The sequence below is a fragment of the Carassius carassius genome, chromosome 38 (genome assembly GCF_963082965.1).
Source record: "Carassius carassius chromosome 38, fCarCar2.1, whole genome shotgun sequence".
Lineage (NCBI taxonomy): Eukaryota > Metazoa > Chordata > Actinopteri > Cypriniformes > Cyprinidae > Carassius > Carassius carassius.
Genome location: NC_081792.1, coordinates 12438574 through 12465372, shown reverse-complemented (window position 1 = coordinate 12465372; position 26799 = coordinate 12438574). Strand labels below are relative to the sequence as shown.

Below are 26799 nucleotides of genomic sequence, written 5' to 3'. Positions count from 1 at the left end.
CTGTGGACATGCCTAACTAGCCAATGGAGCCATTAGCAAGGCCTGGTGCGGAGTTTTGCCTTCATGTGTCAAATCATGCATGCTCGCTCGTCTTTTCCTCACCAGAAAACACATCAAAACCTTTCCCATTCCATTCTCTCAACGCCGCACACAGCAATTTATATTGATCACTTTGTCAGTGTGATCATTCAACGGTGTGGCAAGATTTGGGCAGCACTTACCGCTTCCAGGATATGGCAGGAGATGTGCCATAAGTAGTTTACGCGGTGGGGGGAGAGCATCTCCACTACATTTGCCAATTTTTTTTTATCTGCATGTTTTTGTGCGTATCATGGGGATGGAGAGAATTAGCATATAAACTATTCGCTTGCTTGGTGATTTCTGCTTGGTGCAGTCAGCCAGGAGCATTTTGACCTTTAAAAACCTTACAAAGTCAATTTGAAATTGTCCAGAGTTAACCTTTCTTGTTTGGGTGTATTAATTCTTATAGGCCCAACGCATATATAAACATGACAGCCATTAGCAAACATTGATCTTCCACTATTATATACTCCTTTTCGGACAACTGGGAATCTGGACCCTGCTTTAATAATTGTACAGATGCAAACTGCAGTGTTATATGCACACGGTCCACTTAATGAAGACCCTAGGCACCGCTGTAAACAAGTAAACGGCGGTTAGAGTCACAAATATCGATGAATGATGGAGAAAAAGTTACTGAAATGCAGATATATGTGCCTCATGAGAGTTAGAGTTTTAACAGGCAAGGATTTTGATTGTAAATACCATGTGACTAATATGAAGTGACTGGAAAATGATGACCTGACAGACCTCACGGGGACTGACTGAAGGCACCACAACAACCACTCAAGTCCTTTATTAGTGACTATCCTGACATGGAATGCAACAGACAGTGAAAAATCTAACAAAAACAGTCACTGGCCAAACATCTATAACATAAAACGTTTACTATTTTACCTTTTTTTTATCAATTTAGAAAACAAATGAAGAAAGTCATTCACTATAATAATTTGCTGACAAACTGTACTTCCACTTTTCAGTCATGAAAAAGATTTCAAATAGTCAAGATACTCCAAGTGAAGGGTATAATATTATGATATAACAATTTTTATATACAAAATAGAATCATTTGAATCGTTAGAATAGTTTGAACATTGCTTTGCACATTTAATTATTATTATTATTTATAAAAAATGGCAACAGTTGAAACTGTTTGGTATTATTCAGGTCCGTTGATTGAATGTGTTAATTTGGAGCAATTCATTACGGAAAAATAACTATTATTAAAGGGATACTCCACACCAAAATGAAAATGTTGTCATTAATCACATACCCCCATGTTGATCCAAACCCGTAAATGCTTTGTTCGTCTTCGGAACACAATTTAAGATATTTTGGATGAAAGCCAGGAGGCTTGTGACTGTCCCATTGACTGCCAAGTAAAATACACTGTCAAGGTCCAGAAAAATATAAAAGACATTATCAGAATAGTCCATCTGCCATTAGTGGTTCAACCGTAACATTATGAAGTGACGAGAATACTTTTTATATGCAAAGAAAACAAAAATAATGACTTTATTCAAGCCTCCCGGTTTTCACCCAAACTATTTTAAATTGTTTTTCCGAAGACGAACAAAGCCTTCATGTGTTTGGAACAACATGGGACTAAGTGATTAATGACAACAATTTTGGGGTGGAGTATCCCTTTAATGTAAAAAAGCAAAATGGCTAATGTTAACGTTGCTGCTTTATCGGTACACAGGGAAGAAGACCAGAGGCTGATTATTCAATTCTTTAATGAGCACATCATGTAATTATTTAGATTAAAATATTAAATATTAAATTGACGGTCCTAGTATTGTTATTTTTGATTATAATTCCTGTAATTGAACTCTGTTCACTGTCTGAAAGCATATTTATGTATGTTTTGGTTGAGTGAATTCCATGTTTGAAAGATTCTCTCTATAGTTTTTCTTACTCACTAGTTAGGTTTCCCAAGCATACACAAACATTCTCTGTCATACTACTGAGAGCTAAGTGTTACCCGTGATTGACCTTGGTTTGACCTCAGCGCTCTGGAGGTGGCAATTACTCAACACCTAATTCTGTGACAAATGATTTAAAGATCTGGATTCAGATGAGATTTTGAGCGATCAGTTTGTTCTTATCATCAGCAGCTAATGACATTCTGAAGATCATCATCATTTCCTCTGCAAAGCCTTGGTCTTCCCGAGAGGCAGCGTTAAATGAACCTCACTCAGGCCAAATCAGCTTAACTTCCTCCCAGCATGATAACGATACCATCTCTTGCCCCCGGGACGATTCTCTCAGTGGGTGAGTGATGACAAACACCCCCATCTCTATCACCCACAGCATCAGTCCCAATCTTCCAGATAAACGAGGGTAACTAGAACGACGACTTGCATATCTACATAAAAATAACAGTAGATGAAGAAGCCATTTTCGTCATTTAGCTCCAGTGGTGGGGATGCTTTGAAACTGTTGCTTGCAAGCTACAAGCTCATAAGTGGTTTAAAACTACAGTTAAACTAATCTTTATAAAAACTTGTTAGCCCAAGGAGGTCTGCAGTACCTCGAGAGAGCAACACAGCATAGCTAACATTAGCTAAAACAAAAACTAAAGTTACTTTAGAGGAGAACTATACACTAAATACAACTAGAAAAATCTGCTTATTAATTATTTTAATTATATTCTCTACCAACATATTTTTGAATGTATATTTTAAAATACATACACCTTTTAAAAGCATTTAAAATTTGTATTTGTCTTCTATATTGTTCAATCCAAGAAAATAAATTAAAATATTCAACATTTGAAGAAAAACCTTATTTGTTGTCTACATGAATGAACATAAAACAAATGAAATGAATAAAAATCAGAATTTAAATCAGATTTTAAATACAAATAAAAAAATCTAATTTAAAAATGTACATTATTACAATATATATTAAAAAATATTATTAAATCATTATAAATCTAGGTTTGATCTCTAAAAGGTTATTCCATTCACAATTGCATTTTGACTAGGCTACTGTAAGGCTACTGTGATGATATTTTCCAAACCTATTAGACCTATTACAAATTACAGTTTTCAACAACTGGGTCACTAGAATAAATCAGACTTTCCAACTAGAAAAATGAGAAAGTGCTACAAGCACAAATACATTTTGACTTTAAAAACTGTGTCTTTGTGATTGCAACAAAGATTGTTAAAAGCTACACTATTTTGAATGCTACTGAAAAATGTAGTTACTAGTGTCGCTACCCCCAACTCTATGGGCACACTTCTGTTTTACTCTTTATCTTTATTCCCATTACTCACTTTCTCTATCACTCTCTCTGATTGATGGGATGTGAGCTGTGGTATAAGTTTGGACAAGCTTAAAGATGTCAGTACCAGCAACATTGTCGATAAGCCATGAAAACCTTTTCACTGCCTCTTCTGACAGTGTCAGCGAGAAGATGGACTGATGAGGAATGATACCAGGAAGATGGAAGCATGGGTAAGGAGAGCAGAAAGATGGATGAATTGGAAAGGTATGAAGAAAGATGGATAGCCGTCTCAACTGTCAAACACGTTACCAGTCATGTGTGAGGGGCATCAGTCTTAACTCTGTCCAAAACGCCAAATTAAATAAATCGCAGCAGAGCATGAAATATCAGTTCCATTTAAAACTGCTTTGTTCGAATTAAAGCAGTAGTTCACCCAAAAATGAAAATTTTGTCATCATTTACTTACCCTCAAGCTGTTCCAAACCTGCATGAGTTTCTTTTTTCCAAGATAAGATATTTTGAAGAATGCTGGTAATCAAGCAGATGTTGGTAATCACTGACTAGTATGAAAATAAAATACTATTGAAGTAAATGGGAAACAGAAATGGCTTGGTTTTTCCTGAATTAATTAATTAAGCCTCTGACCAAAATTCCTCTTCAAATTTGTCCACAACCAAATGATATGAGCTTATATCCACACTGACTGTATAGCTATATTCTATTATTTCCCCAATTAGAATCTTTGGAAAAAGATCTGTGATAAAGTAGACTGTTAAATAAAGAAATCTATGAAATAGCAACCTATGAGCAACAACATTTTCCCATTTTCCACAATACTGCTTCTTATGTAGTATCATTCCCTGCCCTCTCTGTCAATAATGTTCATTTAAAGGTCAAAAAAAGATTTTAAAATTAAATTTGTGGCACCTCTAGTGGCACCAAATGGAAATGCAACCTGTTTCTTTCAGTGGCCTGACAAAGCAGTACTGCCTCAATCAAAATGGCATGATAGGTACTGCTCTAAATGCAGCCCTAAAGATGCAGTCACATAAGCAAAATTTCAGTAAAGTTTGGCAGGGTAAAAAAAAGTTTGTTGCCTTTGGCAAAAAGACCTTAGTCAGGGTAGGACTATATAACTTTTGACAGGAATGAAAATATATTTCACACTAAGCAGGCCTAAGGTGACCACCCGTCCCGCGTATCGCGTGCGCGCACAGCGTTTGAAGCCCAATTCATGCGTCCCACAAATTGAGACTGTGTCACGCATAATCAATGCTTGCTCTAAAAAAGTTGGTCGCTCTATATCTTCGAGTCCCAGGCAGCTAAACGAACATTACTTGACAGTTCAGCACGCTACTGTTGCCACACCTACCCCTCAGTTGAACTGCTAACTAGGTTTATTGTCAACTTTGTCGTTGTTGTCATGACAGTGCACGCACGTGCATACCAGACACACTGGGAAGGAACTTTTAGATGCACGCTTTACGATTCGAAAAATGGAGAAAGTGAGGCACCGCCATCATCAATTAAAAAAGAGAAGGTGTGTCCTGTTTCAAACAGTTTTTTTTTTTCATGCGCCTGCCTTTACTAACATGCAAGTTCACCATCCTTTCTCCCCCTTCTCGTTCCGTGAACCTCTGGAGTTGTGAGTTTAGACTTTTTTTTTAACTGTTCCTGTGGTGTTGAGCAACTACAATTAATTTTAATCCTATAATTTTATATTATAATTTATTTAAAGTGAATAAATTGTAATGAAAAATAAATAAAATAGCTAAAGTAAATCGTAAGTGGAAGTACATCTGTCAATTCTGTCATGAGCATACATCATACATCAATTACACATGTTTAGGGGAATAGGGCATTATTAATATACCATGTAAGGTGGTATGTGCTAGAAATGGGTAAACCACTATCAGTGAGTCTGCCCATGGGGTGGGGGCACCGCCGCGCAAGGCAGTGTCCCACATTGTCCCTCAGAAACATACCCCTTGTCCCCCCTTGGGCTTATTAGCAGGTGGTCACCCTAAGCAGGCCTCTCATGGTCGGTGCAGCAAATCTGTGAAAGCAACTCTAACCCATTTGCGAAATCTGCAAAATTAGCTAAATCCCTGGATTTCACCTCTGCGTTGGTAAATGTAAACACATCTAAAGTCCTTGTACAGTCTTCCATTTAGATATTTGGTCAGTGACACAAAGCTATTTATTTATTTAAAAATATGTATTTTTTTTATTTAATTGTTTATAATTATTATAATTATTTATGTTTGTATGTTTTAATAATATATATTTTTTTTTTATTATATATTAGGGGTCAGTGTTGGGGAAAGTTACTTTTAAAAGTAATGCATTGTGCTATGCTTGCATTACTTGTCACATGAGCTGGGCTTGTTTTTTTTTTGTTTGTTTTGTTTTTTGTCTTTCACACCAAAAGTGAAATTAAAAAGCCTCAGGCCAAAGGAAATGCACATGCACCTCATTCCTGATTTCTTTTAACACAGAGACAGGAGAGGTGTCAGTGAATAAGTGGGAAAACAACGGCCTTTAGTCCTCATTTTCAATGGACTGGTCCTGCTTCAGTCTGAGTTGTGAGGCCAGTGCCCATCCAGGCCTCGAGGAAAGAGCGAAAGTACAGCTAAAGGGAAATTCCAATAGTTTTCCAGCAAGGGATTTGCATCCCCACTGAGAGTGTTGATGGCTCCGGAGCACAGCGATGACAGGGTGGGTATCGATGCAATCAGCAAAAACATACGGAGAGCCAACAGGAGAACAGAGCCTGATAAACACCCTTCTGTGCACAAATAAATTAGAAGGCTGTGTCTAAATGTCGGCACTGGGGTGCGTTTAAACACACACTCAAACATACCCTACAAAAGCATTACAAGAAAAATAAACACAGCTCTATTGCTTTATTGCATTTTCAAAACATAGGCAGCAACAGTAGGCATAGCGTAAGGCCTCCAAAGGGTTATATGAATAACTTAGAGACTACCGGCGGCTGCTCCTGACAGTTGGAAAACTCATGATGGCTTTTCAGTGAAAACTCCAGGGTGGGAAGTGATCACCGCATGCATCTTTGAACTGTTGTCTAACTGCTGGTGGCAACACAGAGCTGCTACAGGGCCAACAGCGAGCGGGGCAGAATTGCTTCAGCCTAGTGCCGCCATCAGATGGAGATGAGCAGTTAAGAGCCCCATTTAGGGAGGACGCAGATGTTCCACCTGCCTCCCATTGTGATGTTTGAGAGGAAGGGGAGAGGATTATCACTTTGGGAAGCCACAAGTGATTTTGCACTTTAGGTTGTAACTAACTAAAAGCAGAGGTGCTACTGAATTAACTGCATTTTGTCAGCTTTTCGAACAGCAAGCAATTGTTTCCGATAAATTTGCAGCGAATATGACAAATGCTACAGTTCTGTTTTAATGTTTTCATTGTTGAGATGTCAACAGGCAATGTCTGACTCTACAGAAGACAAGTGGATGGAGCAATACTCAGACTGAACTCTCTTAGGTGTTTCCCAAAAGCATCATAGGTCCAAGAAGATTTTAGAATCTATCGTTTTTTAAATAAAATAATATTTCTTAAAATTAATTTTGTAAAGAGCAAGTTAATTCAAATATATTTTATACAATATAAAACTAAGTGAAACATACTGAAAATATATATTTATGTTAATATACATTTATGTTAAAAATAGATTTGTCTATTTAAAATAGATTTAAAATCTATATTAGTCATATTTTTGTGGACATTTTTGAATGGAACATTTTATAGAAAATTATATCTGAATAAAATCATGTGTATATATAAATTGAGTATAAAAATTAAAATATATATTTAAATATGTAAACTAAAAACTTGTGTACTGTATCTCTCTCTCTCTCTCTCTCTCTCTCTATATATATATATATATATATATATATGCAAATATTAATGCTGTCAGTTATTTTTAGCACCTAAAGATTGATAAAATTATTAATTATATGATCAGATAGCTTGCAACATTTAGCAGTTCTTTGTATTAATCTTTTGTAGAGCAGGTAACTCAAAGGTAACTTGTGAATTACTGTTTATCTTGTTTTAAGTCTTACTTAGTTGAACAGATTAGATTGAGTTAAATCTAATTGTTTTGAACAGAATGAAGTTGATAAACACAAAAGACAACAAGTGCTTCCACTCACAGCCGACCGACTGATAATGAGTAACTGAGCATTACCTGAGTCGACTGGCTCCGTCATTAAGAGCCTGCTGGGGGAGCTGCCTCTGGACGTCTAATTACACACACAGGATTGTAGTGTCACTCTTAAACTCTGCTGTCATCGGACACAGATAGGGTTTGAAACCTTTAATTAGTGTGCACTGCTCCCTACACATCTCTCGGGTGCTAATAAGAGACAACAGCATGCAGTACATCAACATATGACCCCACTGTGGTCACACTGCTCCCCCACCGGGCCTCATATGACAGTGGAGGCACAGGGGAATAATCTATTAAATACTCAACAGGAAATCGAAAGAGATGAGAGGACATATGATGGTTTGAACTGTGTGACCAGAAGAGCATGAAGGGAAAATGAAGGCCCACAGATTTCTCTCTCTAAAATGAAGAGATTAGAGATCTTAAAAAGCAGTAGGAAATGAGGGAGCTGTTGGAATTAGTGAGAAGTGTGAGGCATCACTCATGAGTGTGTGTGTGTGTGTGTGTGTGATAAAGTACATACTACACAAGTGTGAGTATGCAGCCACAAACACGTAAGGCCACACTGCAGGTGTGATGAGTAGAAATACTCAACATTTCTTTGGCACCCCGTGCATGTTGGAATGAGGAATAAGTCATTGTAAGTTTCTGTCTGTTTAATAATGAGAGGATATTAAAGGGATTGTTTCCCCCAAAATGAAAATTCTGTCATCAATTATTAACCCTCAATTAGAACCCTCCAGGGACTGCAACTGGACTTGGCTAAATGATTTTCCAGCAAATACTCTACCTCTTGACACATAACAGATCTTTTTATTGAGTTTACACGATAAGCACGTAGCTTAATAGGACGTGCTCCGTTCACCTTAATATCATGTTAGTCTGTTCCACAGCGCTTGCTGTTGACGACTTTAGTATGATAAACATTTAACATGTTTAGATCACAAACACAGATTTTTCGTTTTCGATCGATGTGCACAACATGTAATCAGTTTCACTTATTCCCTTTTTCACAACATAAGGACCAAAGAAACGAGCAGACAAAGATTATCCTAGGACAGGTAACAACACAAGCACTTCATCATCAGGTTGAAATGATCATGCTACTGCTTGCTTATCGTATTTACTCTCCATGTCTTTCTGAGCATTAGCAAGCGATTCTCTAGCTAGCGACCAAGCAGTATGAAGATGATCTCGAAATGTGCTTACATAATCCAATACTCTAGTGTTTGAACTCAAATTGGGCTAAAATCTGTTCTTTAAGAATTTTCAGCTGACCTCTAACTTGGTGTCCGACCACAATTTCGGCTGGGCTAAAGCCAAAAGATTCTTGACTGGTCTCTCTGACAGCAAATAAAACTAAGGAAACGCCCTCATCCCAGTCTTAAGCAGTGTCCTGGCAATATTTCTTAAGCATTGACTTAAGAGTTTGATTAAAAGGCTCAAGTGTGCCCTGACTCTGTGGATGGTATGCACTTGAGACTCAGTGAGAAATTGCTAGCGATTAAAGTACTTGTTTAAAAAGTTTTGATAAAAAATTTGTACCTCGATTGGTTTGCACTACTTTTGGAAGTCCAAACGTGTAAAAGAATTTCACCAATGCTTTGATGATGACAGGCACAGTGATTTTTCGAAGTGGAATCGCCTCAGGGAATCTGGTAGCCACACAAATCATGATTAGAAAAACTGGTTACCAGACGTAGTCTTAGGTAATGGACCAACGCAGTCTACCATCACATGTTCAAACAGTTTTCCAATTGCAGGTATAGGAGACAAAGGAGTGGGTGGAATTCTCTGGTTCGGTTTCCTGACAATCTGACAGGTATGACAAGTACGGCAATAATGAGTGACATCTTTTTTTAATCCTGGCCAAAAGAAATCCTCAAAATCCTATTATATGTCTCCGTAACTCCTAAATGACCAGCAAGCTGGTGATCATGAGCTAAGCACAAGACATGTTGATGATTGGAAAATGGGACAACTATTTGATAAACAACATTTCAGTCTGAATTCCTGTCAACATGAGAACACCACTTTCTCATCAATAAATCATTATCAATGAAATATGCAAATTTATTATCCTTAGCGCCAATCAAGGGAAAGAGCAGAATTAAAAGAAGTCACAAGAGATTTATCCTCTTTCTGTGCAGCAATAATTCTCACACTTGACACTTGTAATTTGAGTATATTTGCATCAGACACAATTACACCTTTATTTTCTGTCTTTAAACCATTTTCCTTTCAAGATTTATATCCAATGATGAGTCACCCGAAAACAGTGGAAACATGAAGGAATTAGACAGATGAACTACATCACCTACTCTGCGCGACTGTGCATGCTTGACGGCGCAGGCTGGTAAAAACATCAGGGTAAATTTCAGACAGTACTTCTAACTCACAAAACACATTTGGTTCATCAACAACTTCAATAACAGGCATTACCTTTCCACCTGCTAGGTCATTTCCAAGGATAAAAATCAACACCCTTCACAGGAAGTGAAGGACACACAGCAACTCTCATGAAACCAGTACACAACTTGCTTTGTAAGTGCACAGATGAAGTGGGAATTCACACCACCAATATCAATGCCCTGTACAAATCACGCTAGAGCCACAAAAAGTTATTGTCAGACAGTTGCAATTTACCAGCCAAAATAAAAGACTGGATGGCACCAGTGTCCGTGTGTATTCTTACTTCTTCCTGGTCCTCCCTTATCTCAGACAGCGATATTAACCCTTTCGACACAAAGGGCCAATAACTCATCAATTCTTTCCTCAGTATGCACAGCGACTGCAGATTTAAAAGCTTTCACAAACCCCACGCTCTTTGGTTGTAGGTGTTGCTTGCACTTCAATGCCAAGCAATCAGCGATCATGTGCCCTTTTTGTGACAGTAAAAACATTCACGCTCCTCTTTATTATGAGGTGGACTAAATCTTGAATGTGATGTTTGAGATTGCGAACTGTCAATCTGTACATTTTTCAGGACGTGCAGAGGCAAATACATTCTTATGGGTTAAAACAAACTCATCTGCGAGTACAGCTGCGTGTGACAAAGTAGTCACCTTCTGTTCATAAAGGTATACTACTACGCGTTCAGATAAACCTAAATTCCTGTAGCAATATCAACACTCTTAAGGAGTCAAAATCACTAATTTTACTGGTGGTGCACCATTTATCAAAAAAACACTCCTTTCTCCCTAGCAAATTCCAGAAATGTTTGTGTAGGACTCTTTTTGTGTTTTCTAAAATGTTGCCTATATTCGGAACCAACTCATATGCTCGCAGGATAGCAGACTTCACAGACTCAAATTTCAGACTCTCTTCCTACCATAATGTAGAAAAAACTTCTTGTGCTTTACCAAATAATCTACATTGTAAAAGCAGAGACCTGACCTCCTTGGGCCAACGAGGAGAAGTTGCGATGCATTCAAACGAACTGAAGTAAGTATCTACTTCTGTTTCTCTAAACGGAGGAAAAAATGCAATGGGTTTACTCACATAAAAAGCATTTGGGGCTAAACCAACCCGCGGAGGAGAGACTTGAGTGGTGTCCGACTGTACAGGTGAGCCGGTAGCAACGTTTGATGCACCTAGCTCAAGCTGCCTCAGCTTCACCTGCATCTCAGCCTCGATTTCCATCTTGCGTACTTCCAATTGCAAATTCAGTTCAGCTTGGTGTGCCTGGGCTCTCTCTTGTGCTTCATAATGCAAGCGGGCAAGGCGGACCTTTATCCCTCACTATGAGTTCAAAATAAATTAGAAAGACAACTCGCTTTACCTTAATTTTTTTTTTTTTGATTAGTTGTGCAGCAACTAAAACAACACTCTACTCGTAGATGGGCATAACAGCAACAGAGCCTTACGGTCTCTGTCCCTTCTGTCCTGTTCTCTCCTGCTTTCTTTCCTCTGCACTTTTCACATTTGTAGGGACCTGTAAGAACCATCAATCAATTCTAAGTGAATGAGCTACACAATTGTGTCAAAGAAGATGAATCATCCTTAGGAATTTGATTATAATCAAGCCCTCCTTTGTTCTTCCTAACCTCCCTACATTTGGAAACGCAATCCAAGTTTCAGCATCTTATCCAATGCTGAGATCAATTTAATAGAGATAAGGATTGAACAACTGTCACCTTCGCAACCTCCCTGGTGAGCAGTCCAACTGTAAGGTGTACGGTGTCAATCCTGTCAGAATAAGGAAAGAGATTATCAGCATTAATATTTTTAATAATAATTCCAATCCTGAGATGATTCCTGACACAAGATTCAAGCCAGAACAAGATTCAATAAAGAACAACAACCACGAGGAGCTAGTCAAGATAACCAGCTCCCTAAGCTATGATTTCACAACCCAGCTGAAACTGAGTGACAAGGAAATCCAATATGCTTACAAGCAGAAAAAAGCGAAGGGCCACAACCCAAAACTTCACCTGCCTTCACCACACAACCCTTTTCTGCCAACGAAAGAAAACCTCCCGTCCAAGCAGACCTTGGAGCCGCACATGGGACATGGCACATCTGTTTCCCTGTCCGCTGCCCTGCCCATAGCCACTTCCCTTTCCAGCGCCGCTTCCATGTCCCGCGCCGCTTCCCTGTCCCGCGCCGCTTCCCTGTCCAGCACCCTGGCCAGCGCCGCTTCCCTGTCCAGCGCCCTGGCCAGCGCCGCTTCCCTGTCCAGCGCCCTGCCCCGCGCCGCTTCCCTGTCCAGCGCCCTGCCCCGCGCCGCTTCCCTGTCCAGCGCCGCTTCCCTGCCCCACGCCGCTTCCCTGCCCCACGCCCTGTCCATAGCCGCTTCCCTGTCACACTCCGCTTCCCTGTCCCGCGCCATATCCAGCGCCGCTTCCCTGGCCAGCTCCGAAGCCCTGTCCAACTCCGCTTCCCTGGCCCGCGCCCTGTCCCACGCCGCTTCCCTGTCCCACGCCGCTTCCCTGTCCAGCGCCCTTGCCAGTGCCGTTTCCCTGGCCAGCTCCGAAGCCCTGTCCCACTCCGCTTCCCTGGCCCGCTCCGAAGTCCTGGCCCACTCCGCGTCCCTGTCCCGCTCCAAAGCCCTGTCCCGCTCCAAAGCCCTGGCCCGCTCCAAAGCCCTGGCCCGCTCCAAAGCCCTGGCCCGCTCCAAAGCCCTGGCCCGCACCCTGTCCATAACCACTTCCCTGGCCAGCGCCGAAGACCTGTCCCACTCCTCTTCCCTGTCCTGCGCCACTTCCCTGGCCAGCTCCGAAGCCCTTTCCCGCGCCGCTTCCCTGGCCAGCTCCGAAGCCCTTTCCCGCGCCGCTTCCCTGGCCAGCTCCGAAGCCCTGTCCCGCGCCGAAGCCCTGTCCCGCGCCCTGGCCAGCGCCGCTTCCCTGGCCAGCTCCGAAGCCCTGTCCCACTCCGCTTCCCTGGCCCGCTCCGAAACCCTGTCCCTCTCCGCTTCCCTGTCCAGCTCCGAAGCCCTGGCCCGCGCCGCTTCCCTGGCCCGCGCCCTGTCCATAACCACTTCCCTGGCCAACGCCGAAGCCCTGTCCCACTCCGCTTCCCTGTCCCGCGCCGCTTCCCTGGCCAGCTCCGAAGCCCTTTCCCGCGCCGCTTCCCTGGCCAGCTCCGAAGCCCTTTCCCGCGCCGCTTCCCTGGCCAGCGCCGCTTCCCTGGCCAGCGCCGAAGCCCTGTCCCACTCCGCTTCCCTGTCCCGCTCCGCGCCCTGGCCAGCTCCGAAGCCCTGTCCCACTCCACTTCTCTGTCCCGCTCTGCTTCCCTGGCCAGCTCCGAAGCCCTGTCCCACTCCGCTTCCCTCGCCAGCTCCGAAGCCCAGTCCCACTCCGCTTCCCTGGCCCGCTCCGAAGCCCTGTCCCACTCCGCTTCCCTGGCCCGCTCCGAAGCCCTGTCCCACTCCGCTTCCCTGCCCAGCTCCGAAGCCCTGTCCCACTCCGCTTCCCTGCCCAGCTCCGAAGCCCTGTCCCACTCCGCTTCCCTGCCCAGCTCCGAAGCCCTGTCCCGCGCCGCTTCCCTGTCCGGCGCCGCTTCCATGTCCCGCGCCCTGTCCAGCTCCGAAGCCCTGTTGGGCGCCGCTTCCATGTCCCGCGCCCTGTCCAGCTCCGAAGCCCTGTCCCACTCCGCTTCCCTGACCAGCTCCGCTTCCCTGGCCCGCGCCCTGTCCATAGCCGCTTCCATGGCCAGCTCCGAAGCCCTGTCCAGATCCGCTTCCCTGGCCAGCTCCGAAGCCCTGGCCCGCGCCCTGTCCATAGCCGCTTCCCTGGCCAGCGCCAAAGCCCTGTCCAGAGCCGCTTCCCTGGCCCGCGCCCTGTCCCACTCCGCTTCCCTGTCCCGCGCCATGTCCAGCGCCGCTTCCCTGGCCAGCTCCGAAGCCCTGTCCCACGCCGCTTCCCTGTCCCGCGCCCCTTCCCTGTCCAGAGCCGCTTCCCTGTCCAGCGCCCTGGCCAGCGCCGCTTCCCTGGCCAGCTCCGAAGCCCTGTCCCACTCCGCTTCCCTGGCCTGCTCCGAAGCCCTGTCCCACTCCGCTTCCCTGGCCTGCTCCGAAGCCCTGTCCCACTCCGCTTCCCTGGCCAGCTCCGAAGCCCTGTCCCACTCCGCTTTCCTGGCCAGCTCCGAAGCCCTGTCCCACTCCACTTCTCTGTCCCGCTCCGCTTCCCTGGCCAGCTCCGAAGCCCTGTCCCACTCCGCTTCCCTCGCCAGCTCCGAAGCCCAGTCCCACTCCGCTTCCCTGGCCCGCTCCGAAGCCCTGTCCCACTCCGCTTCCCTGGCCCGCTCCGAAGCCCTGTCCCACTCCGCTTCCCTGCCCAGCTCCGAAGCCCTGTCCCACTCCGCTTCCCTGCCCAGCTCCGAAGCCCTGTCCCACTCCGCTTCCCTGCCCAGCTCCGAAGCCCTGTCCCGCGCCGCTTCCCTGTCCGGCGCCGCTTCCATGTCCCGCGCCCTGTCCAGCTCCGAAGCCCTGTTGGGCGCCGCTTCCATGTCCCGCGCCCTGTCCAGCTCCGAAGCCCTGTCCCACTCCGCTTCCCTGGCCAGCTCCGCTTCCCTGGCCCGCGCCCTGTCCATAGCCGCTTCCATGGCCAGCTCCGAAGCCCTGTCCAGATCCGCTTCCCTGGCCAGCTCCGAAGCCCTGTCCCGCGCCGCTTCCCTGGCCAGCTCCGAAGCCCTGGCCAGCGCCGCTTCCCTGGCCAGCGCCGCATCCCTGGCCCGCGCCCTGTCCATAGCCGCTTCCCTGGCCAGCTCCAAAGCCCTGTCCAGAGCCGCTTCCCTGGCCCGCGCCCTGTCCCACTCCGCTTCCCTGTCCCGCGCCATGTCCAGCGCCGCTTCCCTGGCCAGCTCCGAAGCCCTGTCCCACGCCGCTTCCCTGTCCCGCGCCCCTTCCCTGTCCAGCGCCGCTTCCCTGTCCAGCGCCCTGGCCAGCGCCGCTTCCCTGGCCAGCTCCGAAGCCCTGTCCCACTCCGCTTCCCTGGCCTGCTCCGAAGCCCTGTCCCACTCCGTTTCCTTGGCCTGCTCCGAAGCCCTGTCCCACTCCGCTTCCCTGGCCAGCTCCGAAGCCCTGTACCACTCCGCTTTCCTGGCCAGCTCCGAAGCCCTGTCCCACTCCTCTTCCCTGTCCAGCTCCGAAGCCCTGTCCCACGCCGCTTCCCTGTCCCGCGCCCCTTCCCTGTCCAGCTCCGAAGCCCTGTCCCACTCCGCTTCCCTGGCCAGCTCCGAAGCCCTGTCCCACTCCTCTTCCCTGTCCAGCTCCGAAGCCCTGTCCCGCTCCGCTTCCCTGCCCAGCTCCGAAGCCCTGTCCCACTCCGCTTCCCTGGCCAGCTCCGAAGCCATGTCCCGCGCCGCTTCCCTGTCCGGCGCCGCTTCCATGTCCTGCGCCCTGTCCAGCTCCGAAGCCCTGTCGGGCGCCGCTTCCATGTCCCACGCCCTGTCCAGCTCCGAAGCCCTGTCCCACTCCGCTTCCCTGGCCAGCTCCGCTTCCCTGGCCCGCACCCTGTCCATAGCCGCTTCCATGGCCAGCTCCGAAGCCCTGTCCAGAGCCGCTTCCCTGGCCAGCTCCGAAGCCCTGTCCCGCGCCGCTTCCCTGTCCCGCGCCGCTTCCCTGGCCAGCTCCGAAGCCCTGGCCAGCGCCGCTTCCCTGGCCAGCGCCCTGTCCATAGCCGCTTCCCTGGCCAGCTCCAAAGCCCTGTCCAGAGCCGCTTCCCTGGCCCGCGCCCTGTCCCACTCCGCTTCCCTGTCCCGCGCCATGTCCAGCGCCGCTTCCCTGGCCAGCTCCGAAGCCCTGTCCCACGCCGCTTCCCTGTCCAGCGCCGCTTCCCTGTCCAGCGCCGCTTCCCTGGCCAGCGCCGCTTCCCTGGCCAGCTCCGAAGCCCTGTCCCACTCCGCTTCCCTGGCCTGCTCCGAAGCCCTGTCCCACTCCGCTTCCCTGGCCAGCTCCGAAGCCCTGTCCCACTCCGCTTCCCTGGCCAGCTCCGAAGCCCTGTCCCACTCCTCTTCCCTGTCCAGCTCCGAAGCCCTGTCCCACTCCTCTTCCCTGTCCAGCGCCGAAGCCCTGTCCCACTCCGCTTCCCTGGTCCGCTCCGAAGCCCTGTCCCACTCCGCTTCCCTGGTCCGCTCCGAAGCCCTGTCCCACTCCGCTTCCCTGGCCAGCTCCGAAGCCCTGTCCCGCGCCGCTTCCCTGGCAACTTGCCTGACCTCTTCCCTGACCACGTGGTTCACTGCATGCAAAGCCACTGGTGGTTGGGCAACACTTCTGTGTGGTAGGACACTGACCATCGTGGAAACAGCTTTCAGCACACAGTGGAATCATCTCCGGTATGGGACATTGACCCGGCTTCACTGCATGAACACAAATTCAGACACAGATCAGTTTTAGTTTGTGAATATAGACCAGGGATCCTCAGATCTGGACCTCGAGAGCCACTTTCCTGCAGAGTTTAGCTCTAACCCTAATCAAACACCTCAGCATGTTAAATCAATGTCTTTGGGATCATAAGAAAAGTCACAGGCAGGTGACTTTGATCAGGGTTGGAACTAAATTCTGCAGCGCACTGGACCTCCAGGGCAAGATTTGTGGAAACTGATGATCGCAATGAGATGTGTTAAATAAGGGGGACATGCAAAAATGTGCAGAGCAGGGGGTCCCCAGGACTGGAATTTAGAACCACCATTCAAAGTATTATTCCGCTTTATTTTGTAAAGCCATTCGGTCCTTAAAACCATCCTAAGGGATGAATTCAAACTGACTTTAGAGAAAAAAAAGGCAAGGTCTCTGCTTAAAACTTTCATTGAATTCAATGGGTTACTAGTGTGTGTTTTTTAGCCTTAACATCCATTATTAACTGAAACTCACTGAAAATGGGCAGCACGCAAACAGGCCCACAGTCAAATAGACAGCATTTGTGGCCTCCAGGGCCGTCTTCGTCAGAGGAACATCCTCGCTGGGACGGCACGACGGTCAGCGTCGCCGGACATAAACCGTCCACTAGAGAATTCAAGCAGATCATTACGGGAGGCCAGGGAGTGCAGTTTCAGCATTTGTAAGTCAGGGGTTTCACAATGGGTCTCAAACCTATATACAAAGATTTAAATTTTTGTCTGCTTCAAATCAAAAGGGTTTTAAAACCTACTACTCATTCATAAACTAGGTTAATTACTTTCAAAGACTTAGAGTCAATTATTTCTGCATTTCTTCAGAGTGTGTAATGAAAGCAACAGATCTTTTCACCTGGGACTCTTTGAATAGCATGAGTTACGCTCAAGTATCCGAACAGACACAAAAAAGCAGCAATCAACGAGAAGTGCACTCGAGCTGTCATCCTCCCAGCCTGTGATCTCTGCTGGAAAAATACAATGAATTGGTGCGTCAGGACAAGCGGACAACAACGCACACAAAACTACAACGAATACGTGATGCTAAAATATTAACCTCTGTAAAATGGGGTTTTAAAGATCCAAGGAGAACAGGTCAATTCCAACCCTGATCAAACTCACCTGCCTGTAGCTTTCTAGTAGCTAATTTCTCAGATACTGAGATTGAAACACTTGTAGGGGAGGTGGAGGCTCGGAAAACTGTGTTATTTGGTGGCCACAGCAGTGGGGTCACTAATAAAAAGAAGCAGTGCGAGTGGCAAAGTATTGCTTCTGCCGTCAATTGTGTCAGTGGGACAGAACGGACAGTTGCAGAATTAAAGAAAAAATGGTCCGACCTGAAGGTATACAAATTTTTTTTTTACCAACATATTACATTTGTGTTTTATTAGGCTATATACCTATATAAATAGCAATATTGATTTTCAAAAAGTTTTATTTACATGTGCTTACAGTATGCAAAATATGTGAAATAAAGATTCTCATTCATTCAAGGTGGAGGCAAAGAGAAAACTGTCCTCCCACCGCCAGAGCGTGGCTGCAACTGGTGGGGGCCCATGTACAGCTGATCTCACATCAGTGGACAGCAAAATCGCGGCTATAATTGGGGAGGTCAGCGTGTGTGGTATTGTGTCGGAAAAGGAGGGAGACACTGACGTGACTGAAACCACAGAGGAGCAAGGTTAAACCGATTTTTAATCATTAACGCTGTACATTTGAGTGTGTGGGGTGATAAATGGATAAATGTTGCCAATTGTTTGTCCTCCAGTCCTTCCGGAGTCTGAAGCTGTAAATGAACAGGAGGTTCAGGGTGAGGGGTTCTCAGATGCAGATGCACAGCGTCCGGCTCAAAGCAGTGCCCCTTCTGCGTCTGGCACGTACAAAAGTGGTCGGGTACTCACTGACGCAGTCCTGCAGTTACAGCGAGAGACAATAAACGCTGTCAACAGGGTTGCAGATGAGCTACGGCAGATGAGAGAAGTGATGCAAGAAATTGCACAATCATTAAAAGATGCAGTTAAAACATGAACCTTGAGTTTTGTCTTTCTTTACAAACGCCGCATGACATCCTCACGGATTCTTGCACCTCGTTGATATCCCTCTTGTCGGCCAGGGGGCTGTGGCTCGGGGTCGTAATGCTGGGGTAGAGGGAGATCAGGAGGGAGAGGAATACCGTTTCTCAGTGCTATATTGTGCAAAACACCACACGCCCTGACAATCTTGCACACTTTTGCTGGATGGTATAAAAGTCTGCCACCCGAGGCATCCAGAGCACGCCATCTGCATTTCAGGATGCCGATGGCACGCTCCACAACTGCGCGGGCACGAGAGTGGACCTCGTTATAATGAGTTTCCTCTGCGCTCTGCGGGTTTAAAAATGGGGTGAGGAGCCAGCGTCTCAGGGGGTAGCCACTGTCGCCTGCAGGTTATAATTATATTAAAAACAAAATTGTTACAGTTTCTACTTTTTAATATTGTTAAACTCACCAAGAAGCCAGCCATCACGTACTGCGCCTGCATTTAGTCTGTTCCCTACACTGCTATGTGTCAAGATAAAGGAATCATGTGTTGAACCAGGCCAGCGTGCCACAATGTTTGTGAGGGTCATGTTGGAGTCACATATGATTTGCACATTAATAGAATGCACATGCTTTCTATTAACATAAGCAAATTCATTTTCAGATGGTGCCCTTATAGCAACATGAGTGCAGTCAATTGCGCCGATTACATTTGGGAAACCAGACATTGCTGCAAATTGCGTTTTAATTTCGGCCTGTTCTCGCACAGTGTAGGGGAACCTGATGTATCGACTAACCATATTAAGTATACCATTTAAAACGACAGATATTATGGCACTCAGGGACGGCTGTGATATACCAGACCTATAGGGTGAGATGATAGATTCCAATAGAATTATTTCATATACAAAAAGGTCTTAGAGACAAATTTGAGGATTACTTATAGTTTTTTTATATTATTAATTTACCTGTCTGCCAATTCCCGCTGGAAACAGCCGGTTGCCAAGAACCCCAGAGTGGTGAGGACTTGTATTTGGACTGGGATGGCATGGTTCCGGCGTGTTGCCCTCTCTAATACTGGACCCAATTCAGCACATAGATCCAAGAGCACAGCTCTAGGGAATCTAAATCGGCTTATTAGCCAGTCATCATCATGGGCCAGGAAATCATCATGGTCCCTGAAAACTCGTTCTCTCCTTATTCTGCCATTAGCGTAATCCTCCAACAGTGCCAGGAGTGCCATCATGAAGCATTACATACCCGGGTCACCGGAGAATTTATATGTTTCTAGCAAATAGACTGATCGTTAACACCTTGACAAAATCACTTAATTAATTTGTGGGCGAAAATTTAAGACGAAAATGTTATAGTGAACACATGCTTCTTGACGGTTTTGTAATGAACACCGTAATAGTTAGGACCGATGATGAGTAGCGATTGTGCTTCATTACTGTTTTTGCAGACTTTGACATTTTATGATATAGGCTATGTACATTACGGAAAATATTTCCTTTTTACACTGTGTTCTGCAGTTCTCTAATAAAAGGGTATTTCATGCTATTCTGTAGGCTATCACATGTATCGCGCCATGTCCTCCTGTGCTCCCGTTGTGGACAATGTGACTGTAAGGCAGCGCTGATTATTATTTTATTTTACTTTTAATACATTTTGAATTACGTTTGGATTTTACTAGATGTATATAGCCTAAAACAATCGGCACAAATAACACTGTTGGATTTAATCTTCATGATAATGTGGATATAACGTATGAAATGGAGTGAAAATTAAATGTCATTCATTCTTATAATCGTTCTTCTCACATTTATTTTCTACAATCTAACTTCAGTTCACGACCTCACCATCGGTGTCGCCAATTCCCTTTGTCTCCAGAATGTGCGTACGCACGGCTCAAAGTTTGCTTAAAGGTGCGCACATTCTCCCGTCAAGTTTGTTTTTTATAGATCACAACCTTTGCGTGGGAACTGGCGTACGTACGTTTCCAGCCCCGTTTTGTGCGTACGCACGCTTTATAAATGAGGCCCCAGGTCTCTTTGACGGTGGCCTTCAGCATCTGCATTTTTTGATCTCGTTTCTCATTTTCTTTTTGGTAATACCTCGTAGTTTCTCTATGGGATTTTTAGTATTAGGTTCTATATGGTAGTTTTAGAATACACAGGAAACGGGAGTGACATATACTGTGTTACGGTACTGAAAAGGGGATAATAAAAAATTATCAGAAGTTATGGCTGGCAGTCGCATCGTCCTCCATTATAAAGGTTGTCGTTGTGCCTATTAAACAACAGAACATGGTGTCAGAAGTGTAGAAATTGACAGGACAAAAAACGAAACCGAGACTAACTTCACAACTTCAATAACTCACTTGAAAGTTGCAAGTGAGTTATTAAAGTTGCGAAGTTAGTTTAGTCTCAGTTTCGTTTTGTCCTGACAGCAGAGGGGGGCTTTCTGGACAAGTTTGCGGCACCATAATGAATCAGTTTCAGGTTTCTCCGCCGGAAAAATTCACATTTAAAGCAGATGACTGGTTGAAATGGATAAAACGCTTCGAAAGATTTCGAATTGCGTATGGATTGGAGACGCAGGCGGATGAAAATCAAGTAAATGCCTTGATCTATGTGATGGGTGAGGAAGCAAAAGACATACTAATTTCCATGCATTTAAGTCCTGAAGAAGCGGCTGATGATGTTGTGAAGAATAGACTGAATGAACACTTTATAGCTCGCAGAAATTAGATTTTTGAGAGAGCTAAATTTTATCAGCGACAGCAAGAAGTGGGCGAGTCTGTTGATCACTTTAAAACGGAACTGCATTGTCTAGCCGAGCACTGTGGATACGGAGAGTTGCACGATGAGATGGTGAGAGATAGAATCGTCGTGGGTCTGACAGACAAAAGGCTGTCAGAACAATTACAGCTTGACCCTGAATTAACACTTGAGAAGGCTGTTGTCCGAGTTTGACAAAGTGAAAAGGTAAAAAAAAAACAAGAATTGCTCAAGTCCAACATTAAAGGGGGTATTGTTAATGAACAGTTGGATAGTGTGCAGGCTAAACAGAACAGCAATGTGAAATCAAAACAAGTGAAGCCACAATATGGACAGTTTGCAAAGAAATCATCTCATGAAATATATAAAAAGGGGACTCAGTGTTCAAGATGCGGAGACACAAAAGGCCATAATCTGCAGCAATGCCCAGCAAAAGATGCAATATGCAACCAGTGTCATAAAAAAGGACATTATGCAAGGATGTGCAAGTCAAAGAAAGTGTACGAGGTGAATATTGCTACACTCTCTGAGGATGCAGATGAAGACATTGCATTCCTAGACTCAGTAACAACTAATGTGGCTGGAAGCCCATGGATGACTGAGATAAAAATTGACAATTATGATGCAGTGTTCAAAATTGACACTGGAGCTGATGTTACAGTTGTTCCTGTAACATTGTTCAACCAGGGCCGGTTCAACAAATTGAAACATGCAGGGAAAATTCTCCAGGGGCCAGGTGGACGTCACTGAATGTACAGGGGAAATTTACAGCCACCCTCAGTAAACACAATAAATGGACAAAAACGAAACATATATGTTGTTGACGGATTGTACATGCCATTGCTAGGCAGACCAGCAGTCGCTGCACTTCAGCTAGTAGTCAGGCTGGATGATGTCAGCTTAAGCTCAAAAGAAAGAGTGGAGAAGGAGTTTCCAAAACTCTTCAGCGGCTTAGGCAAAATGAAGGGTGAGTACAGCATTGTGCTAAAGCCAGGGGCAAAACCCTTTTTCTGTCAACACCTAGGCGCATTTCCCTCCCTCTTTTACCAGAGGTGAAGGAAGAATTAACCCGAATGGAACTGCAGGGGATAATTTCAAAGGTCGAGGAACCAACAGAGTGTTGTGCTCCCATGGTCATGGTGCCGAAGCGGACAGGGAAAGTGAGAATTTGCACAGATCTCACTGAACTGAACAAATCAGTTATGAGGGAAAAACATCATCTACCTTCTGTGGAGAACACGTTGGGACAACTTGCTGGAGCCAAAGTGTTTTCCAAGCTCGACGCCAATGCTGGCTTTTGGCAGATTCCACTTTCAAAGGAATCCTCTTTGCTCACCACCTTTATAACTCCATTTGGACGATACTGTTATAACCGTCTATGCTTTGGAATCTCTTCAGCACCAGAGCATTTCCAAAAACGCATGTCCAGAATTCTTGAGGGACTGGAAGGTGTGGTTTATCAAATGGATGATGTACTTGTCTGGGGTCCACTCAGAGTGAACACGATGAGAGGCTGCGAAGGGCGCTTTCAAGGCTTCAGGAAGCAGGTGTAACACTCAATGAGAAATGTGAGTTTTCCAAGAGAAAAATCAAGTTTCTTGGACAAATCATTGAGGAGAAAGGCGTGAGTGCAGATCCAGATAAGGTAGAAGCAATAAAAGCCATGAAACTACCATGTAATGTCAGTGAAACAAGGCGGTTTTTGGGAATGGTCAACCACCTTGGTAAATTCTTACCACATCTCGACGTCTGAGAAAACTCAACCACTCAGAGACTTATTGAGAAAGTCCAACATGTGGATCTGGGAATCACCTCAGCAAGAGGCCTTTGAAAAAATCAAAGAGGAACTGACAAAACCTCCAGGTTTGGCACTATATGATACAAACATGGATACAGTAGTTTCTGCGGATGCCTCTTCATTACAGGCTGGGTGCTGTTCTCCTTCAGAAGCAAGCAGAGAATGTGTGGAAACCTGTGGCATATGCTTCAAAGTGTCTCAGTGATACAGAGCAACGGTATGCACAAATAGAAAAGGAGGCGTTGGCCTCCACATGGGCTTGTGAGAGGTTTGCCGAGTTTCTCATTGGGAAACATTTCCACATCGAAATTGATTATAAACCTCTAAGAGAGATCCAAAAACATCAAGACGATGATTCCATACTCCACCAGCTAAAGAAATACTGTGTGTCAGGATGGCCAGATAAATTCTCAATTGACAAAGCTTTTCAGCCTTACCTGTCATTTGCAGGAGAACTTTCTGTGCAAAATAGACTATTGTTGAATGGAATCAGGATTGTAATTCCAGTGTCACTCCAAGCCGAGATACTAAAGAAACTGCATGAGGGACATCTTGGCATAACAAAGTGCAAAGAGAGAGCAAAACAATCAGTTTGGTGGCCAGGTCTCAGTAAACAGCTGACAAAAATGATTGAGAACTGTGACACTTGTGCACGTGAAAGAACTAATCTCAGAGAAACGATGCCTACTGGCTTTCCGTCAAGGCCATGGTCCACAGTAGGAGCGGATCTGTTTCAAAAAGACAGCAAGCAGTACTTGGTCATTGTGGACTACTTTCTAGGTTCTTTGAGATTGCAAAACTGACGTGAACAACTTTGGAGGCTGTGGTTGAACACTTTAAATCCATCTTTGCAATCTCCTCAAAAAGGCAAGTGATCCCTACCTTGCACTTATGGCTTACCGTACATCTCCTCTTGCTAATGGTTACAGTCCTGTGGAGCTCCTCATGGGAAGGAAGATAAGGACACTAATTCATTTGATCCCGTCTCAGCTCAGTCCAAAGTGTCCAGATTTGGAAAAGCTGAAAAAGAAAGAGCTGATATACAATCTTAAACAGAAACAAAATTTCGACAGAAGACACAAAGCACATGACATGACACACTTGCAACCAGGGGAACATGTATGGGTCAAAGACATGTCTGAAAGGGGTACTGTGGTGTCTACGGCTGGCACACCCAGATCTTATCTTATAGAGACTCCAAGGGGTACACAGAGGAGAAACAGGTTTCACCTCTCTCCAACTCCGAATGCTCCTGTGATCTCTCCTGATCTTCCAGACCTGACAGAGATGCAGGCATCTTCACACTCTGCAGGTTTAATGGTCACACCAGAAAGTCAGAAGGTTTGAATGAAATCAGCATCTTCAAAAAGCTGGTCAGCAGAAGGAAGCATGAAGTACTCCAAAATTTCTTGGTAAACTGATGCAGTGTCTGTGGTTTTCAAAAAACACTATTAACACCAGCAGATGACATTGCACCCCTAATCATCACAGACTGTGGAAGCTTAACACTGGACTTCAAGCAACTTGGGCTATGAGCTTCTCAACCCTTTCTCCAGACTCTAGGACCTTGGTTTCGAAATGAAATACAAAACTTGCTCTCATCTGGAAAGAAGACTTTGGACCACTGGGCAACGGTCAAATTCTTCTTCTTAGCCCAGGTAAGACGCCTCTGACGTTGTTTGTGGTTCAGGAGTGGCTTAACAAGAGGAATACAACAACTGTAGCCAAATTCCTTGACATTTATGTGTGTGGTGACTCTTGATGCCTTGACCCCCAGCCCATTCCTTGTGAAGTTCACTCAAATGCTTGAATCTATTTTGCTTGACAACCCCAAAAAGGCTGCAGTTCTCTCAGTTGGTTGTGCATCGTTTTCTTCCACACTTTTTCCTTCCACTCAACTTTGTTAACTTTGTTATGGCTGGCTGTCGCATCGTCCTCCATTATAAAGGTTGTCGTTGTGCCTATTAAACAACAGAACAGGGTTCAGGTCAGGTGAGTTTGCTGGCCAGTCAAGCACACCAACACCATGGTCATTTAACCAACTTTTGGTTTGGCAGTGTGGGCAGGTGCCAAATCCTGCTGGAAAATGAAATCAGCATCTTCAAAAAGCTGGTCAGCAGAAGGAAGCATGAAGTACTCCAAAATTTCTTGGTAAACTAATGCAGTGTCTGTGGTTTTCAAAAAACACTATTAACACCAGCAGATGACATTGCACCCCTAATCATCACAGACTGTGGAAGCTTAACACTGGACTTTTACGTTACAGCGTCCCTGGTTGAAGGTTCCCTTCTCAAACTGTTCAGCAAATTTTCACTGCACCAATGTACACATCTCTTGTAATGAGACACATTACCGAAATAAAAGATCAACTGGTTTCAGTCATAAAGGTACAAGGGTTTCTCTTGCAAGTGCTGCAAAAAATATGCATTTATATGCAAAAAATATTCCAAATTATTTGACAAAAACCTTTAAATATTATTGAATTTGAATTGTTATTCTACAAGTTTTAACAATACGTCCATGCATACTCTGCAAAATAAAGTTTGGGATTATTTTTATCTGTTTTGTACAGTATGTTTCCAAAATAAAACTGCTGTTTTACAATTTTGAGCATGTGGAAGTTTATTGAAGTTGATTGTAAAGCCATTGCTGCCAGTCATTTGATTTTAGCCTTTATCATGTACAGTGTTGATCTAAATGCAAACTAAGATCTAATTGAATATACAATTGTGTATTTATACATTGTGCACGGTACGACGGTGAAATAACGTCGTGTTATGAACGTCGATTCACTTTTTAAAATCAACACCTCATTCAACGTTAATCCAAGGTCTCCAGAACAACCGTATTTCAACGTTGATCCAATTTGCAAAATCGAAAGGTAATTCAACATTGATTCAACCATGGTACAACGTTGAAATGCCGGCTGATATATATATATATATATATATATATATATATATATATATATATATATATATATATATATATATATATATATATAATGTTTTTTTATGATATTTTCCATCAATTTAAGAGCAAAACAAATAAATAATTTACTTAACAAATAGTGATAATGTTTGATAATGAAAGAGATAAACTAGCAGCGCGCGTCACTTTCTGAATTACCGTATTTTCCGCACCATAAGGCGCACCGGATTATAAGGCGCACCTTCAATGAATGGCCTATTTTAGAACTGTTTTCATATAAAGGGCGCACCAGATTATAAAGCGCATAAAATAGAAGATACTGCTGTCAAACGTTTGAGTGGGTTTGCGTTATGCATCCACTAGATGGAGCTGTGCTAAAGGGAATGTCAACATTTGTTGTTTTTTTTTGAGAAAATTAAAGGCTTTTAATTGCGCCTTATAGTGTGGAAAATACGGTAAGTGTGCGACGTGCGCGTGCCCGTCGTATTGTAAAAGGTAAGCACTATAAATCTACTTTTATTCATAGATTTTAACTGATATAAAGTTAGATGTCATCAAAGAGGAGAAGTGTTTTGTATTTTTGTAGGTTTTCTTATTCAATTTAATAAATAAATGCTCTGTTTGGTTAATTAGCTCACAAGCAGTCTTAATGGTCTAATGTAACGTTAACTGTTAAAATCTAATAACGTTATAATTTTACCTGTTTTAAATTATTTGAAATTTAACGCAATAAACTATACAGTATTCACTTTCTAAAGTTTAACCGTAGTAACGTTAATTAGTTTGTTTGAATGCCTGCCGCTCGAGCTTGATGATGCTCATGCTAGCCATTGTGAACTTGAATATAAACCGCTGTATGAAGTTTAACGTTAATTAGACCTAGGCTGCTGAAATCATGTTCAGGCCTGTAAATTCTGTCATCTGCTCAT

At 44.5% G+C, this 26799-nt stretch overlaps 2 protein-coding genes across 2 annotated transcripts; both read right to left on the bottom strand.

The window, feature by feature from the left end:
- Positions 1-11643: 11643 nt before the first annotated feature.
- On the bottom strand, positions 11644-15389 carry LOC132118978 (fibroin heavy chain-like). Its single transcript, XM_059528723.1, is given in 6 exon segments — positions 11644-11699; positions 12004-13245; positions 13287-13923; positions 14041-14477; positions 14895-15087; positions 15183-15389. Coding segments are annotated over 6 exon segments (2772 nt in total).
- Positions 15390-15735: 346 nt separating this feature from the next.
- Positions 15736-17082, bottom strand: LOC132119019 (uncharacterized; the record flags this gene model as incomplete). The annotated part of the gene is made up of 2 exons (XM_059528756.1): positions 16825-17082; positions 15736-16310 (listed from the first exon to the last, which is right to left on the bottom strand). Coding segments are annotated over exons 1-2 (729 nt in total), but the record flags the coding sequence as incomplete, so codon positions are not given.
- Positions 17083-26799: the final 9717 nt, after the last annotated feature.